This window comes from Onychostoma macrolepis, chromosome 22 (genome assembly GCF_012432095.1).
Source record: "Onychostoma macrolepis isolate SWU-2019 chromosome 22, ASM1243209v1, whole genome shotgun sequence".
Lineage (NCBI taxonomy): Eukaryota > Metazoa > Chordata > Actinopteri > Cypriniformes > Cyprinidae > Onychostoma > Onychostoma macrolepis.
This window is the reverse complement of record NC_081176.1, coordinates 162,524-179,124: the sequence shown is the minus strand read 5'-3', so window position 1 is coordinate 179,124 and position 16,601 is coordinate 162,524. Positions and strand designations below refer to the sequence as shown.

The 16,601-nt window shown below is 35.6% G+C and overlaps 1 protein-coding gene across 1 annotated transcript in view; it reads right to left on the bottom strand.

Moving 5' to 3' along the window:
• Positions 1-16,601, bottom strand: part of LOC131531226 (NACHT, LRR and PYD domains-containing protein 12-like) — a 96,162-nt gene that overhangs the window by 52,053 nt on the left and 27,508 nt on the right. Inside the window, exons 13-15 of the mRNA XM_058761865.1 lie at positions 9,740-9,898; positions 7,570-7,743; positions 5,094-5,267 (exon numbers count right to left, since the gene is read on the bottom strand). Of these exons, the coding sequence (XP_058617848.1) occupies positions 5,094-5,267; positions 7,570-7,743; positions 9,740-9,898 (507 nt within the window). The remainder of the gene's footprint in view (positions 1-5,093; positions 5,268-7,569; positions 7,744-9,739; positions 9,899-16,601) is intronic.

Genomic DNA, 16,601 nt, shown 5'->3' with positions numbered 1-16,601 from the left:
ATGGTCATAAATACAGGCAGGGTCGAAAAATGGCAAACAGGTACAACACAGGCAAGACAAAGAGTAGTCCTAGGACAAGCGTGGGTCTTCGATCTGCGAACAGTATCCAACAGGCCAAGGACGAAGAGAGATAATCCAGGTACACAGCAATAATCCAGGCAAGGCAAGGCAAGGCAAGACTAGGAAAACTACAACAGGCTCTGTAAGGTAGCTAAAGGTACGACAGCGATAAGTGCATATAATACTCGGCGATCTGACTGAGGAAGTCCATGGCTTAAGTAAGGGATGTAATAGAATCAGCTGTGTGATCAGACTCAGGTGTAAACGTGTGATTGGCTGCAGCTGAGTGTAATGAGTGCAATGGATTGTGGGAACTGAAGTCCAGTGTAAGAGTCAATCTGATAAAAGAGCGACCTCTTGTGGAGAGTGAGCAGAAGGTCAGGCACAGGATTCGTAACAGTATATTAATTTAGATATTTGATTATTCTGGAAATCCCATACTTTAAATTCTTCATTCATTAGCGACCCAGTGTCACTTAACAATTCCCTCGCCCAACTGTGGACGCACGGCACAAACTCGCCAATTGATCTTACTCAGAGGATACAGGGATGACTATAATACCTTTAAATAGGCTGCACCCTGCAAACATAAAAAGTGTATTTTTTCTATAATCACGAAAACTGTAACTTAAGTCAGTGACAGACAGAAATCAGAAGATTCCTAATGACCAGCCCCCGCTTCATTCATTGGTACTTATGATCTGTCCTGGATGCAGATTTGTGGAAACACTAGACTACAACTCTAATCTACTGGAAAAAATGATTTCAAAAGAGATCAGAATAAATCAAACATAACAATTTATTATTAGTCAGGTAGAGTTGTATCATGCCAATTACATAAACAAATAATTAGAAGCCAATTTAGAAATAAGAAAATACATAACATCAGTTGTTCAAAGATGAATTTAAAGGTAAAATATACACCTGACTTCAAGAAGATACATACAATGGAGCATATGAAACACACTCCACACTATGGGCTGATCTGGCTACAGAATCGCAATGACTGATTTGCAACTTTTCCTTAAATACTCCCAGAACAAAAGGGCAATAAACATTTATTCTCTGCCCCAAAACAGATTACATCTGTGTATGGGGGATGAGTAGCCTCTGTAGGAGCTGTTCTCGTGCCCCAAATGGTCACACCCGGTGTAGAGCAAAGTTTATCAGATTTTGAAAGGAGACCGCCCACAACAGAAGTACAGAATTAAATTAAGTTTTCATTATTTCTCATAATACAAGTGACTACTGTGAAATTGAGACCAATATACCAATCGCACAGAGACCTTTAACATGATACCAAACATGAAAGAGTTAAGATCATTAATTCTTAAGATATAATAAATTCAGTTTGTAAGTCTGGCAACTTGAGTTCTTGACACTTCTATGTCATGCCCAGGGGGGAAGGAGGGAGCCTAAGGATGGGTGAAGGGACAGATGAGCAAATGGTCTTTCTCCCAGACCTTCCTGTCAGATTAGAACGTTTATTGTTTTATTGCATGTCATGTGTGCTGCGAGAGTTCCTGAGTTTTGGCCTCATGAGGAAATAATTTCACTCCTTTCAATACAAATATTATTAAACTGAAGATCCAGACAGACTCATCTGAGCTTCTTCGTCCTCTGAATTAAATGAGAGACTCTTGACAATGAATCGTCATCTACACTGTAAGGTGGAACAGAAGAGAGAGAGAGAAAATAAACAGTGTTCAGAACAAATTGCAAATCAGTTACTATTTCAATTGCAGTTTCAATTCAGTTAAAAAGTTACATTTACATGATCTTGCACAGATAATTATAAAACAATATTTGTGTTTTAAATACATTTGAACATTAATTCCATTCATATGTTTGTTGGTTTGTGTGACTCCTGTTGAGCCACTATAAAGAGAAACATGTTAATGAGTGTATGCCATATACAGGTGCATCTCAATAAATTAGAATGTCGTGAAAAAGTTCATTTTTTTCTTGTAAGTTATTTCAAAAAGTGAAACTTTCATATATTTTAGATTTATTGCATGTAAAGTAAAACATTTCAATTTTTTTTTTATTTTTTTTTTATTTTGATGATTAGAGCTTACAGCTCATGAAAGTCAAAAATCAGTATCTCAAAATATTAGAATATTTACATTTGAGTTTCAATAAATGACCATCCCTACAGTATAAATTCCGGGTATCTCTTGTTCTTTGAAACCACAATAATGGAGAAGACTGCTGACTTGGCAATGATCCAGAAGACGATCATTGACACCCTCCACAAAGAGGGTAAGTCACAGAGGGTCATTACTGAAAGGTGTGGCTGTTTACAGAGTGCTGTATCAAAGCATATTAAATGCAAAGTTGACTGGAAGGAAGAATTTGGGTAGGAAAAGGTGTAAAAGCAACAGGGATGACTGTAAACTTGAGAATACTGTCAAGCAAAGCTGATTCAAATACTTGTGAAAGCATCACAAGGAGTGAACTGAAACTGGAGTCAGTGCATCAAGAGTCACCATGCTCAGACGTCTTCAGGAAAAGAGCTACCAAGCCACTTCTGAATCAGAGACAACGTCAGAAGCGTCTTACCTGGGCTGTGGAGAAAAAGAACTGGACTGTTCCTCAGTGGTGCAAAGTCCTCTTTTCAGATGAAAGTACATTTTGCATTTCATTTGGAAATCAAGGTCCCAGAGTCTGGAGGAAGAGTGGAGAGGCACAGAATCCATGTTCCTTGAAGTCCAGTGTGAAGTTTCCACAGTCTGTGATGATTTGGGCTGCCATGTCATCTGCTGGTGTTGGTCCACTGTGTTTTCTGAAGTCCACAGTCAACGCAGCCATCTACCAGGAAATTTTAGAGCACTTCATGCTTCCTTCTGCTGACAAGCTTTATGGAGATGCTGAATTCATTTTCCAGCAGAACTTGGAACCTGCCCACACTGCCAAAGGTACCAAAAGCTGGTTCAATGACCATGGTGTTGATGTGCTTGCCTGGCCAGCAAACTCGCCTGACCTGAACCCCATAGATAATCTATGGGGTATTGTCAAGAGGAAGATGAGAGACATCAGACCCAACAATGCAGATGACCTGAAGGCCGCTATCAAAGCAACCTGGGCTTCCATACCACCTCAGCAGTGCCACGAACTGATCACCTCCATGCCACGCCGAATTGAGGCAGTAATTAAAGCAAAAGGAGCCCCTACCAAGTATTGAGTACATATACGGTAAATGAACATACTTTCCCGAAGGCCAACAATTCAGTAAAAAAGATTTTTTACTGGTCTTATGAAGTATTCTAATTTGTTGAGATAGTGAATTGGTGGGGTTTTGTTAAATGTGAGCCTAAATCATCACAATTAAAAGAACCAAAGACTTAAACTACTTCAGTCTGTGTGCACTGGATTTATTTAATACACGAGTTTCACAAGTTGAGTTAAATTACTGAAATAAATGAACTTTTCCACAACTTTCTAATTTATTGAGATGCACCTGTATAATAAACCACAGGGACCGAATAAAAATCTGATTTTGCCTTAAAACAAAAAGCTTTCAGTTAAATGTTCCACTAGTTAAACTTGTTTGTCCTTTAGTTGAAACATGTTTGTTTTGGTCTCAGTAAATAACTGATATTATTGCACAAGCTCCCTGGAATACTGGATTCTGATTGGTCAGTCGTGACAGTCTGAGGTGTGTTATACATTAGGTGTGTTGTCATTAGCGATGCAAAATAACACACAGTCATACGGTATTTGAGTCCGGCGTTTCTTTCACTTCTCTCGTATCACACCACCGTGCTCTCACTCATTTCATTCAAACACAACTGCTATTAGCTTGTGCCTCAGTTACTGACTGTATTTACCCTCAAACCAAACCGGAGGAGATTCCTGTTAATAGCAGGCTTGCACAGACATTGTTAAAAGTGTGTCTTGTTGTTAAAGTTGTTACTAACTGACGAGAAGTGTTTAGCTGAATATAAATTCACCGCCCTATACCCTCATTCACTATTCCCTACATTAGTCCACTAATACAGTTCAGTTGAAGGAGTGAATGAAAACCAGTGATTTGGACACTGAGTGCACTGGAAGAACTGCTGCTTTTGTGTAGTTTGTGCAGCTGTTTAATAATCATTTGAAACTGACAAACTAGCAGCTCCAGTATGAAATGATTTATCTTGAACTCTGTCATGGAAATGATGTATAACTTTGTATATTTTTATACTTATGTATAACAGTCTTGTCTGAACTTCCAGGTTCACAGCCGTTTGTTAGGAACTGTTTTTCTTTGCAGAATCTTTGCGTCTAATTATTCACTTATGTGTTATACTTATGACGTGTTGCTTGTCAAAGTAAAAACACACAAGAGACAGAGACATAGATCATGTGATGCTGGATGACTGTGAGCTAAAGCTGGAATCTGCTCTGATTTTACCAGCGTTTTCCTACAATCGGACCTAATCTATTTCAAACTGTAATGATTCACTATTACTGATGTAATTAATAAAACAGCTGTTGCTGTATAAATCTGACAGTGTGCTTTTGTTCTCTTTCCTCCTTTGTGTAAAACATTTTTATCAACTTTACATTTCATTCTGACACAAACCCTTTGAAATAAAGCTTGATGATAATTTTATAAATTTTTCACAAATATTTGAAAGTATATATTTGTTCACATATCATAAATTAATCTCTTTAATATCACAAAGTGACATTTACTCACCTCAGTTCACAGTTTGAGTCTTGTAGCACATCAATGAGCTGCTGCTTTGAGTCTCCAATCATATTGTCTCTCAGATCAAACTCTTTTAGAAACTGCAGTACTTTTGTGTTTGTCAAAGAGTGAGTTAAAGAAGAAACATCTGTAATGCCACAGTTATTTAGACTAGAAAGAGACAAACAGAGGAAGAGATAATCTTACAAACAAATCATTAAGGTGAAGAATTTTACACAAATATAATGTGAACTCATGAATCCACTCATCATGAGATATTGAGTATAAAGTGTTTTGGTTTAAACTGTTGAAGTGATTTTAATCATTTTGATTCTTGTGTGTGAATGTTACAGACCTCAATCTCTCCAGTTTACAGTGTGAATCCTTCAGTACGTCACATAACGGATTCACTCCTGTGTTTTTTATTTGATTCCAGCTCAGGTCCAGTGATCTCAGGTGTGATGGGTTTGATTTCAGAGCTGAAGTCAGGATGAGACACTGTTTCTCTGTAATATTGCATACGCGCAGACTTAAGACAGAAAGAGAAAAGACAATGAATCAGACAAGTGTCAAGTTCATGTGAGAGTAATTCATCATGTGTTAACACCATACAGTGAAATAAATAAAATGTTGCTAAAACCCGAAAATAATATAAGTAAATAAATATACAACCATAAAAACAAAAACAAAACTAGGATTTGAGGCTACTAGATACATTTCAAGTCTGGAGAATCTTTAGTCAGACCAAAAAAAAAAAAAAAAAAAGGTTTGTGATTTGTAATGTAATTAAGATACAGGATCAACTATAGATCCACTTTTAAATTCAATTAAAAAATTTAATGTTATTTTAATGTAAAAAATTTACTTCCAGACATTTTAAGATTGTAATTTACAGTCAACAAATACAACATTTTGTGATCATATTTTGTTCTTATTGAGATGCATGTCTGAGTGAAACAGCTTTTTGAAAAAAAAATGCAGGTCAGGAATTCATTTTTGATGAAAAGCTGGATAATTGTTGTTTGTTATTGCTGTGATCTCATGTGATTGACAGGTTTTCCCACCTTCACGTCATCAGACGAGAGAAGAGATGTTTTTGTGAGGGAAAGAGATAGTTATTTTCATTAAAGATCACAAGGGTACATTCATTTTTGGAAATAAATTATGTACCCAGATAAATCAATTATACAGGTGCATCTCAATAAATTAGAATGTCGTGGAAATGTTCATTTATTTCAGTAATTCAACTAAAATTGTGAAACTCGTGTATTAAATAAATTCAGTGCACACAGACTGAAGTAGTTTAAGTCTTTGGTTCTTTTAATTGTGATGATTTAGGCTCACATTTAACAAAAACCCACCAATTCACTATCTCAACAAATTAGAATACTTCATAAGACCAATAAAAAAAACATTTTTAGTGAATTATTGGCCTTCTGGAAAGTATGTTAATTTACTGTACATGTACTCAATACTTGGTAGGGGCTCATTTTGCTTTAATTACTGCCTCAATTCGGCGTGGCATGGAGGTGATCAGTTTGTGGCACTGCTGAGGTGGTATGGAAGCCCAGGTTTCTTTGAAAGCAGGCTTCAGGTCATCTGCATTGTTGGGTCTGGTGTCTCTCATCTTCCTCTTGACAATACCCCATAGATTCTCTATGGGGTTCAGGTCAGGCTAGTTTGCTGGCCAAACAAGCACAGTAACACCATGGTCATTGAACCAGCATTTGGTACCTTTGGCAGAGTGGGCAGGTGCCAAGCCCTGCTGGAAAATGAAATCTGCATCTCCATAAAGCTTGTCAGCAGAAGGAAGCATGATGTGCTCTAAAATCTCCTGGTAGATGGCTACGTTGACTGTGGACTTCAGAAAACACAGTGGACCAACACCAGCAGATGACATGGCAGCCCAAATCATCACTGACTGTGGAAACTTCACACTGGACTTCAAGCAACATGGATTCTGTGCCCCTCCACTCTTCCTCCAGACTCTGGGACCTTGATTTCCAAATGAAATGCAACATTTACTTTCATCTGAAAAGAGGACTTTGAACCACTGAGCAACAGTCAGTTCTTTTTCTCCACAGCTCAGGTAAGACGCTTCTGATGTTGTCTCTGGTTCAGAAGTGGCTTGGTAGCCCTTTTCCTGAAGATGTCTGAGCGTGGTGACTCTTGATGCACTGACTCCAGCTTCAGTCCACTCCTTGTAAAGCTCTCCAAAGTGTTTGAATCAGCTGTGCTTGACAGTATTCTCAGGCTTGCAGTCATCCCTGCTGCTTGTGCACCTTTTCCTACCCCAATTCTTCCTTCCAGTCAACTTTGAATTTAATAGGCTTTGATACAGCACTCTGTAAACAGCCACACCTTTCAGTAATGACCCTCTGTGACTTACCCTGTTTGTGGAGGGCGTCAATGTTCGTCTTTTGTATCATTGCCAAGTCAGCAGTCTTCTCCATTATTGTGGTTTCAAAGAACAAGAGATACCCGGAATTTATACTGTAGGGATGGTCATTAATTGAAACTCAAATATAAATATTCTAATATTTTGAGATACTGATTTTTGACTTTCATGAGCTGTAAGCTCTAATCTTCAAAATTAAAACAAAAAACTTTTGAAATGTTTTACTTTACATGCAATGAATCTAAAATATATGAAAGTTTCACTTTTTGAAATAACTTACAAGAAAAAATGTACTTTTTCACGACATTCTAATTTATTGAGATGCACCTGTAATAAGCACCGAAATATTGTCAGTTTTGATTTTGTGATTTTAAGAAACTAAACAGTAAACTTTAATCTCACTGTAACTGCTGTAGAGTATAATGATACTAACTCTAGTTTCTTCAGTTTGCATTGTGTGTTCATCAGTAGATCACTGAGGTTTTTCACTCCAGAGTCTCCTTGTTCATTCCAGCTCAGGTTCAGTTCTCTCAGGTGTAATGGGTTTGATTTCAGAGCTGAAGTCAGGATGAGACACTGTTTCTCTGTAATCCTGCATCTACACAGACTGACGACAGAAAGAGAAAAGACAATGAATCAGACAAGTGTCAAGTTCATGTGAAAGTAATTCATCATGTGTTAACGCCATACTGTCCAATAATTAATAAAAACATTGCCAAAAACCTTATTATATGACCATAAACAAAAACAGAAAAAATATTAACAAAGTAGATTAAGATATAGGATCAACTATAGAACTACTTATAAAATAACATTAAAATGTGAAAATTGAGTTTAAGTGTGAGAAATCAAGAAAATTGTGTTTCTGAATTATAATTTACCTAAAGACATTTTAAGAGTAGGGTACAACAGAGCTAAAGGCCCACCTTAAAAATAAATGTGCTATTCACTGCGCCTAAAATGTATAATTGCAGAAAAAATGTATACGTTGTGTTGAACGTAAATATATATATATATATATATATATATATATATATATATATATATAAATATATATTTATAGTCAAAATCTATCAGTAGGATAGTAGTGTATAGGTTTATACTGTTTTATTCCATTGTTGTATGCCTGTATTTATGTAGCACTGTGGTCCTGTGAGGCACGACATTTCGTTCCACTGTACGTCCCCACATGTAGCGGAATGACAATAAAGCTCAACTTGACTTGACTTGAACATTAATGGAGCAACATATTTTGTGTGAAAATAAATCATTCAAGTTGTTTATTTTCTTTAAAAATCTTATAAATTTATGAGGTGGCAAAAGGGGCCTTTTACCCCACACACGGCATTGATACAAATACTTCAGCTAAAATAATGTTGTTGTTTTTTAAATAAAGTTAATACTAGTTCAAAACAATCACTTTAGCAAAGTTTGTACTATTTTCTGCTTATTTTGAAAAATAAAATAATTTTTGTTCAATAAATATACTGTCATTAAACTATATTCATATAAAAATATATTTTAAAATATAGAAACAAAATCATTTTAATAAGTAAAGATTCTGAAAGTATTGAAGGAGATCCAATAATAATTGAATATACATTTACAGTAGTAACAACAAATTATATTTTATTATATGATATGATTAATATCATTTTTAAATGTTTCATTCTAAACATGGTGATTATCTCTAATATGGACACCCAACATAATATATGATATTTACCATTTGAATCTAACCATGTCATCTCAACAAATGGAAAAGTCATCGATCTATTAATTATCATGTTAACAACTGTGCGCCTTTAGCCCCAACAGCAGGGCGCTTTTTACCCCAAATACCATACTTTTACATATTCTTTCGTTATTTAAAAACTCTTGCTTTAATTATCTTAAACACAACAAATCATAAAGAAGACCTTTGTCTCAAAATATATGCATTAATTTTAGTGATTCTCATTTGCTACTTAAATCTACAACATTTTTAAAAACATAAAATATTACAGAATCAACTTTGCGCTGCTGCACACGATCACATCAAAGATCAGTTAAATATACACCTGCATCTTGAAAAGCGAATGTTTTGGAAAGTGCTACGCCATGTTTTTGTGCCATCTAGTGGTTTAGATGAAAATAATATCAAAGGTGCCTTTTACCCTGGGGCGCCTTTAGCCCCGTTGTACCCTACTTTATCATCAATAAACATTTTTTTTTGCAATTGTCATTCTTTATTGTACAGTATGTCTGAGTGAATGTGAGAAAAAAAAAAAAAAAAGTATGGCAGGATTTAATTTGCTCCATTAACAATTAATTGGATTGCAGTCGTTTGTTATTCCTGTGATCTCCGGTGATTGACAGATTTTTCTGCTCCATCATCAGAGAAGAGAAGAGATGTTGTTGTGAGGGAGAAGGAAAGTTATTTAGATGAAAGATCGGGAAGGCACATAAATTAAAAATGCATTGTGTGCGCGGATAAATCATTTAAGCACTGCGATATTCCATAAAAAATAATAACTGTCAACTTTAATTTCATAGTGATCTTCTAAATCTAAACAGTAATCTTTAATCTCACTGTAACTGCTGTAGAGTATAATGATACTAACTCTAGTTTCTCCAGCTTGAATTGTGTGTTCATCAGTAGATCACTGAGGTTTTTCACTCCAGAGTCTCCTAGTTTATTCCAGCTCAGGTACAGTTCTCTCAGGTGTGATGGGTTTGATTTCAGAGCTGAAGTCAAGATGAGACACTGTTTCTCTGTAATCCTGCAATCACACAGACTGAAGACAGAAAGAGAAAAGACAATGAATCAGACACGTTATGTTCATGTGTGAATTAAATTAATCATTAGTGAACATCAAACAGTGCAATAAATAAAATGTTGCTAAAACCTGAAAACAATATAAGTAAATAAATGATCATACAGCTATACACTAAAACTAGGATTTGAGGATACTAGATACATTTCAAGTCTGGAGAATCTTTAGTCAGACCAAAAAAAAGAAAAAAAAAAAGAAAAGTAATTAAGATACAGGATCAACTATAGAACCACTTTAAAATAACATTAAAAATAGAAAAATGGAATTTTAAATGTAACAAATCAAGAAAAATCTGTTCATAAATCTACTTAAGACATTTTAAGATTGTTGTTTACAGTCAACAAATACAACATTTTGTGATCATATCTTATTGTGATGCATGTCTGAGTCAAACAGCTTTTTGAAAAAAAAAGAGCAGGTTGGGAATTCACTTTTGATGAAAAGCTGGATAATTAGGGGTTCAAGCACGTAGTGCATTGAAACCCTATTGTAATTGTAAGGATGTTTTTTATTATTATTTTTCTCCAGTAACACTGATCGTGCAGCCCAAACCGTAATGCGCAGAGAGCTGAAACTTGGTCAGATCGTAGTAGTGTTGCTCGCCACTCAGATACAAAGCCTCGCCCCAATCGGCCTAACGGTGGCGCTACAGCGCAAAAAACTAAAACATTTTTGGTCGTAGCTCGTACACCGTTTGTTGTAGACACAAAAAATTTTTCCACGTTTTTTTTCCCCGCAAAATTGAGTTATATCTGAGACCTACTTTTGCGAACCAGTCCTAGGTTTTTCACCTGATCGGCACCAAACCACTGCAGAAATATTCTCTGGACACTGAATATCAATAATTATCAAAAAAAAGTTGAAATTTTGATTTTCGCGCGAAACAATACGTCAATTAGCATCTATGCTAACTTTAGCCAAAAGTTATTTGAAGCATAACTCTGGAACAGAATGAGATATCTTCACCAAAATCGGAACAAATACGTATGAGCTCAATCTTTGGTCAAAAAAAATAAAAAAAATACGCAGCTCTGCCACTTGTTGGAGCTGTAAGAGGGAAAAAACATAAAAACAGATATAACTACACGACTGTTAGTCCAATCGACTTGAAAATTGGTATGCAGGGTCTTTTTCCAATGTGCCATAAGCATCTATGAGGACATTGGCGTATCTCAAAAAACATGGCCGCCATCGGCCAATGAAATTTTAGCACCTATTAGACAAGGTTAACGGAGGTCGATCGAAACGAAACTCTGTGAGCATGTTCGACTCATGGCCCTAAAGGACTGTAAGAATTTTGAAAGAAATCAGCCACTAGTTGGCTCTAATGAGTTTTTTGGCTCTGTAATCATGTGGTGTTTTACATATCCACACAATATGCATATCATTTGATAGATCTCCTCATGTTGAGCAACTTTGCCTCAAGAACCATTGTTGTCAATCAAATCGTACTTTAATTATTTACAAATATGTTAAAAACCTACTTTTGCAAACTAATCTCTGGTTTTTCGCTCAATCTCGATCAAACCACTGCAGTAATAATCTCTGGACTCTCTAGATCAATAATTATGGAAAAAATGTTGAATTGTGTCCTTTGGTTAGCTATAATTGGTTCATTTAAAAAAGGGAGCGTGGCCACATATACCCAAAAGCCTATAAAACCTAAACAAAAACTTGAAACTTTACGAAAGTTGGTGAAAACATGTGTCAGATGACTCTTAACAAGCATGAAAAGTTTCATGGAGTTCGGACCATAGGTGGCGCTATAACAGTAAAAAAAATGCCTTCAAAAACACAATAAATCAATTGTACATAATATTTCAATTGTACATGAACGTAAATTGTAAAAAAAAAATTGTATATTCACACATCCACTAGTTCTTCATATCATATGATAGATCTTCGCAGTTTCACAATGGGGCCCCAAAACGTTTAAAAGTCGTGGGCCAATTTTACGAAACAGGCTATAACTCGTGAACGAAATGACATATATTCACCAAACTCTGTACACATATGTATGAGCACAAACTTTGGTCAAATAAAAAAATAATTGCGCCAATCTGACACTTGGTGGCGCTATAAGATCGAAAAAACTATAACTGAGTAACCGTTAGTCTGATCAACTTGAAATTTGATATGCAGTGTCTTTGTCTGAAGTGGCTACATGCTATGGCATTCAAGTACACACGCATCCAAATAGAAGTGACAGCCTGGTGAATAATCTGCATTACAAAAAAAAAAAATGATATGATTTTGATATCAAAATGATCTGCTCTTTATTCCTCACACAATGATGTACACTATGTGATCATGAAATGCATCACACTATTTTTACTGTACTGTGGGGAAAATTACACCAGTCTCCAGATCAGTCGTAAAACATGCAAATGAGGTGTCAAGTGGGACAAAGAAACATTTTCCCGCTGAAACTATGAGCCTTGTTATTGGTCAAACTAACCAAAATGGGTGTTACAGGGAAAACAGATAAAACTTCTCCCACACCAAAAGCTTCTCTTCTCTTAACTTTCGGTGCCCTGGAGACACACTTATCACCTCGGAAACCTCACGGCTCCCCTTCCGGAGGGAGTCCGATCTTCTGGCAATTTTAAGTTCAGTAACTTTGTCAACTCGCTTCGGACTAAACAACCCATGGCTGGAATGACGAAGCTTTCACTCCTAAAGGAATCCACCAGGAATCTACGCATTATACATGCAGCGGGATGCTTTACTCAGCACCCACAAAACCCATGCAAGTAACCGCTCTTTCTCTCTCTCTCTCTCTCTCTCCATGCATTCCTTGCGTTGGCATCTATATTTAATGTGTGTATGTCTGTGTCTAGTTCTATGTTACATGTTCCCCTGTAGTGTAGTTTAATAAACATCCATATGTATTCACACTTGGTTGTCTGTGTCTGCTGCTCTCAGAACGAAGTCACTTTAACGTCCGGTCTTGTTACATGCTCGGAAGCAATGTTTCAGTAAGGAAATTATTTGTCGTGGCCAGAGAAATAATTTTCCTTAGAGTCAATAGAATGGTTCGTACTGCGGACGAACTAATCATTTTATTGTACTATTAATACTACAGCTAATTCCTGAAGATGGATATATAATTGATAACCTGTTATGATTAATTATGTTCATCTCATAAAGCAAATATGCTACATTTATTTCAAATATCTATATCAACAACAAAATATGTGTGCATGTATGTCCATGTATGAGTGTCTCTGTGTGTGTGTGTGTGTGTGTGTGTGTAAGCAAGCTTAATGATTATTCATATGATAGTTTAACCATTTAATTTCTATTCATGTGTGTGTGTGTTTCTGTGAGCCTATTGTCCATTTTGAATGTGTTTCACTGTCAGCTATACATCCAGGTTGGCTAGACCCTAAAAGCATACCACCTTAGGCCTTAAAATGCTTGAATCTCAGTAATTGCTGCTTGCAGCTATATTTGTTGTTTGCTATTGCTGTGATCTCATGTGATTGACAGGTTTTCCCACCTTCACATCAGACGAGAGAAGAGATGTTTTTTTGTGAGTGAAAGAGATAGTTATTTTCATTAAAGATCACACGAGTACATTCATTTTTGGAAATAAATTATGTACCCAGATAAATCAATTACAATAACCACTGAAATATTGTCGATTTTGATTTTGTGATTTTAAGAAACTAAACAGTAATCTATAATCTCACTGTAACTGCTGTAGAGTATAATGATACTAACAATAGTTTCTCCAGCTTGAATTGTGTGTTCATCAGTAGATCACTGAGGTTTTTCACTCCTGAGTCTCCTAGTTCATTCCAGCTCAGCTCCAGCTCTCTCAGGTGTGATGGGTTTGATTTCAGAGCTGAAGTCACAGCAGAACAACCTTCATCTGTCAAATAACAGCTGCTTAACCTACATTAAGAAAAAGAGAGAAGATGGAAGAAAACTATTTAATAAAGTCACAATGTCTTGATAAAACAAAAAATAGAGAAGAGTGTCCAAATACCTTTGGATAATTTTCTACAATTTGGTCTTCAAAACAGAAAAACAAAAAAGTTGTTCATTTAATCAAATAATTTACACTTCTCATGGTTTATGTACAATTTGTCCTGATTCTTGACAGAAATACAAAGACGTTTTAATTCCCAACAACCTAAAAATTGTTAAAATATTTAATATCTTTTTATTTCTGTCATATAATTCCCATTTCATCTTTTGTCTAAAACTGAGCATATTGTCTCAAATAAAAGTTATGACTGCTGTGTATTTGTGCTTAAATTGATACTGATCTGCACATCACTACAACATAAATGCATTCACTCTGCTCTGTCCAGTGGCTTGATCAGCTTTGCTACACGGATTCAACTTTGCACATCTAAATAAAACTGTAGGTTTGTCGGTGTAGATGTGAAGTACAGTAATATTTCTCTGAAACAGGTAAGGTTGAAGAACCAATGCCTGCACAGAATAAAGCCCAGTCTGGACCGGTTCTGTTCGGTTGTGTTAGACATTCATTAATCTGGTGGTTTGATGGCAGAGAGATGATATGGAGCATCAATAAACACTATGAATATGTTCTGCTACAGCAGCACAGAACTATTCTGTTGTGTCCCATTAATAAACACAATGATAACAGTTCGGTCTCACTGGATAAAAGTGAAATGTTTGTGTGTTTTTGGTATTATTAACTGAAATTATTTGATATTTGGGTTGTGAATTTGGCCTGCTGTATGGGCAACAAGTGAAGCGGACAGAAATGAGCTCATTACGTTTCAAATGTTAAGATCACACAACAACTTACTTTGTGTCTCCCTAACACAAAAATATACAGTATAGAATATAGACAGATTAACTATACAAAAACATATGAACATATACAAAAATATACAAATATACATTGAGCAACAAACAAGGTCACAGTCAGTGAGAGTAATGAGAAGTTAGTTTTAAAGGGTCATGAAACCCCAGAATACTTTTCCTGAGATTTTATCAGAGGTGTTTGTGTTGCACATCATAGAAGACAATGTTAGCATCCATTCATTTTAATTGGAGAAAACTGGTTAATTTTTAGCTTTTTTTTGCGCGATGTTTGTCTTCCGGTTTTTACAGCTCCTTGATGAAACCCATCAAAAGGCTTCTAAAATGCTCGAAAATAAGTTTTAAAAGTTATTAGAGGTGCACCAGTGCATTCATATATATATTTTTTTTTTTGACGCAGAGTGCAAATGGCTGTGCATTTATTTGTATTTTTAACTCGATGGAAGTGAAATTAAACTTTCTGAACCCGAAGCTGTATGTGTTGTCTGTTGGCTGTAAGGGTTGTTCTGGAGTCTCATGACTTGTCTGATGTCTTGTGGATAAAAATGGTTTGAGAGTCTTTCTGTCCTTGATCTCATTCTCCTGCACCATCTCCAGACAGCAGAAATGTTTTCATGGCAAGCTCAATGTTTCCTTGTTTATATCAAGGAATACCTAGTTTTTAAAGGTTCCTATCTTATAGTAAATAAGTGTCCGTGACATCAGATATTAAAAATCCAATTATTTCTGTACCCACACCCTCATTGTGTGTGCGTGTTCTAATCTGTGTACGGGATGAATTTAGATTCAGTTATTAACACTCGATCATTGTACCCATATAGACCTGCATAACTGTTGAATATTAAATCAGTCAGCGCTGTAAATCTGTGCAATAGGTACGTGAGCACTTTTAATGAGTAAAAGAGACCTTCTCTCTGATTAATATTTTTTTATTTATTAAAGACTATAGTAACTACTAAAAATCTAAAATCAGTAGGCCTAATATAGTACAGTGATTCCTGGTTCTTTTTAAAGGATTGAGCCATAAAACCATGTCATTTAATTTGTGCATATAGCCTATATATAAAAGTATAAATAAAAATGTTGCAGAGAAAATTAACATTTATTGCTTAAATACGCACTAAAGCACATTAATAATAATATTTGCTGTAGGTCAGATTTAATAACAGCTGTTTTAGTAAACAAAAACATTTAAAATAGGCCTATATGCAAAATAATAATAATAATAATAATAATAATTTATATTTATTTATTTATTTTTATGCCATGGTCTGTCTGAATACTGGATTCTGATTGGCTGGCAGGTGTTGATTAAATTCGTTGAACTGCACAGGTAGTTCCAGGTCAGTTTAATCATGTTCTATATTAATGCGCTTCCTATAAACATTGGTAACCATAGTAACAGACAGTTACAGTTGAATAGTAATACAGACGAAAATAACCGTAATTTTTTATCGTTCCGGTCAAATATTGCAGCGCAAATATTATTAACATCTTTAATATGTAAATGCTGGGAAATGACCATGGCATAAACGGGATAATCAACTGCTAGCTGTGCATTAAACGATTTGAATGCACTTCATGGAGGCATTATTACCATTATCCACACATAAAACCCCAGTTCACGCTGATGGACTATTTGGTATTATTGTCTTATTTGTAACCGCAGTTGTTCTTTAAAATAAAACAATTTGCGGGTTTGTCCTATGTCTTACTGAACTACAGTGAATTATCCACTGATCCTAAAACAAAGAATATATGCTACTTATAAATATACATTATACAAAACAGCCAAATCTCAAACAGTGGATCATTTTTATCAACATCGCCCAGCTAAACCTGC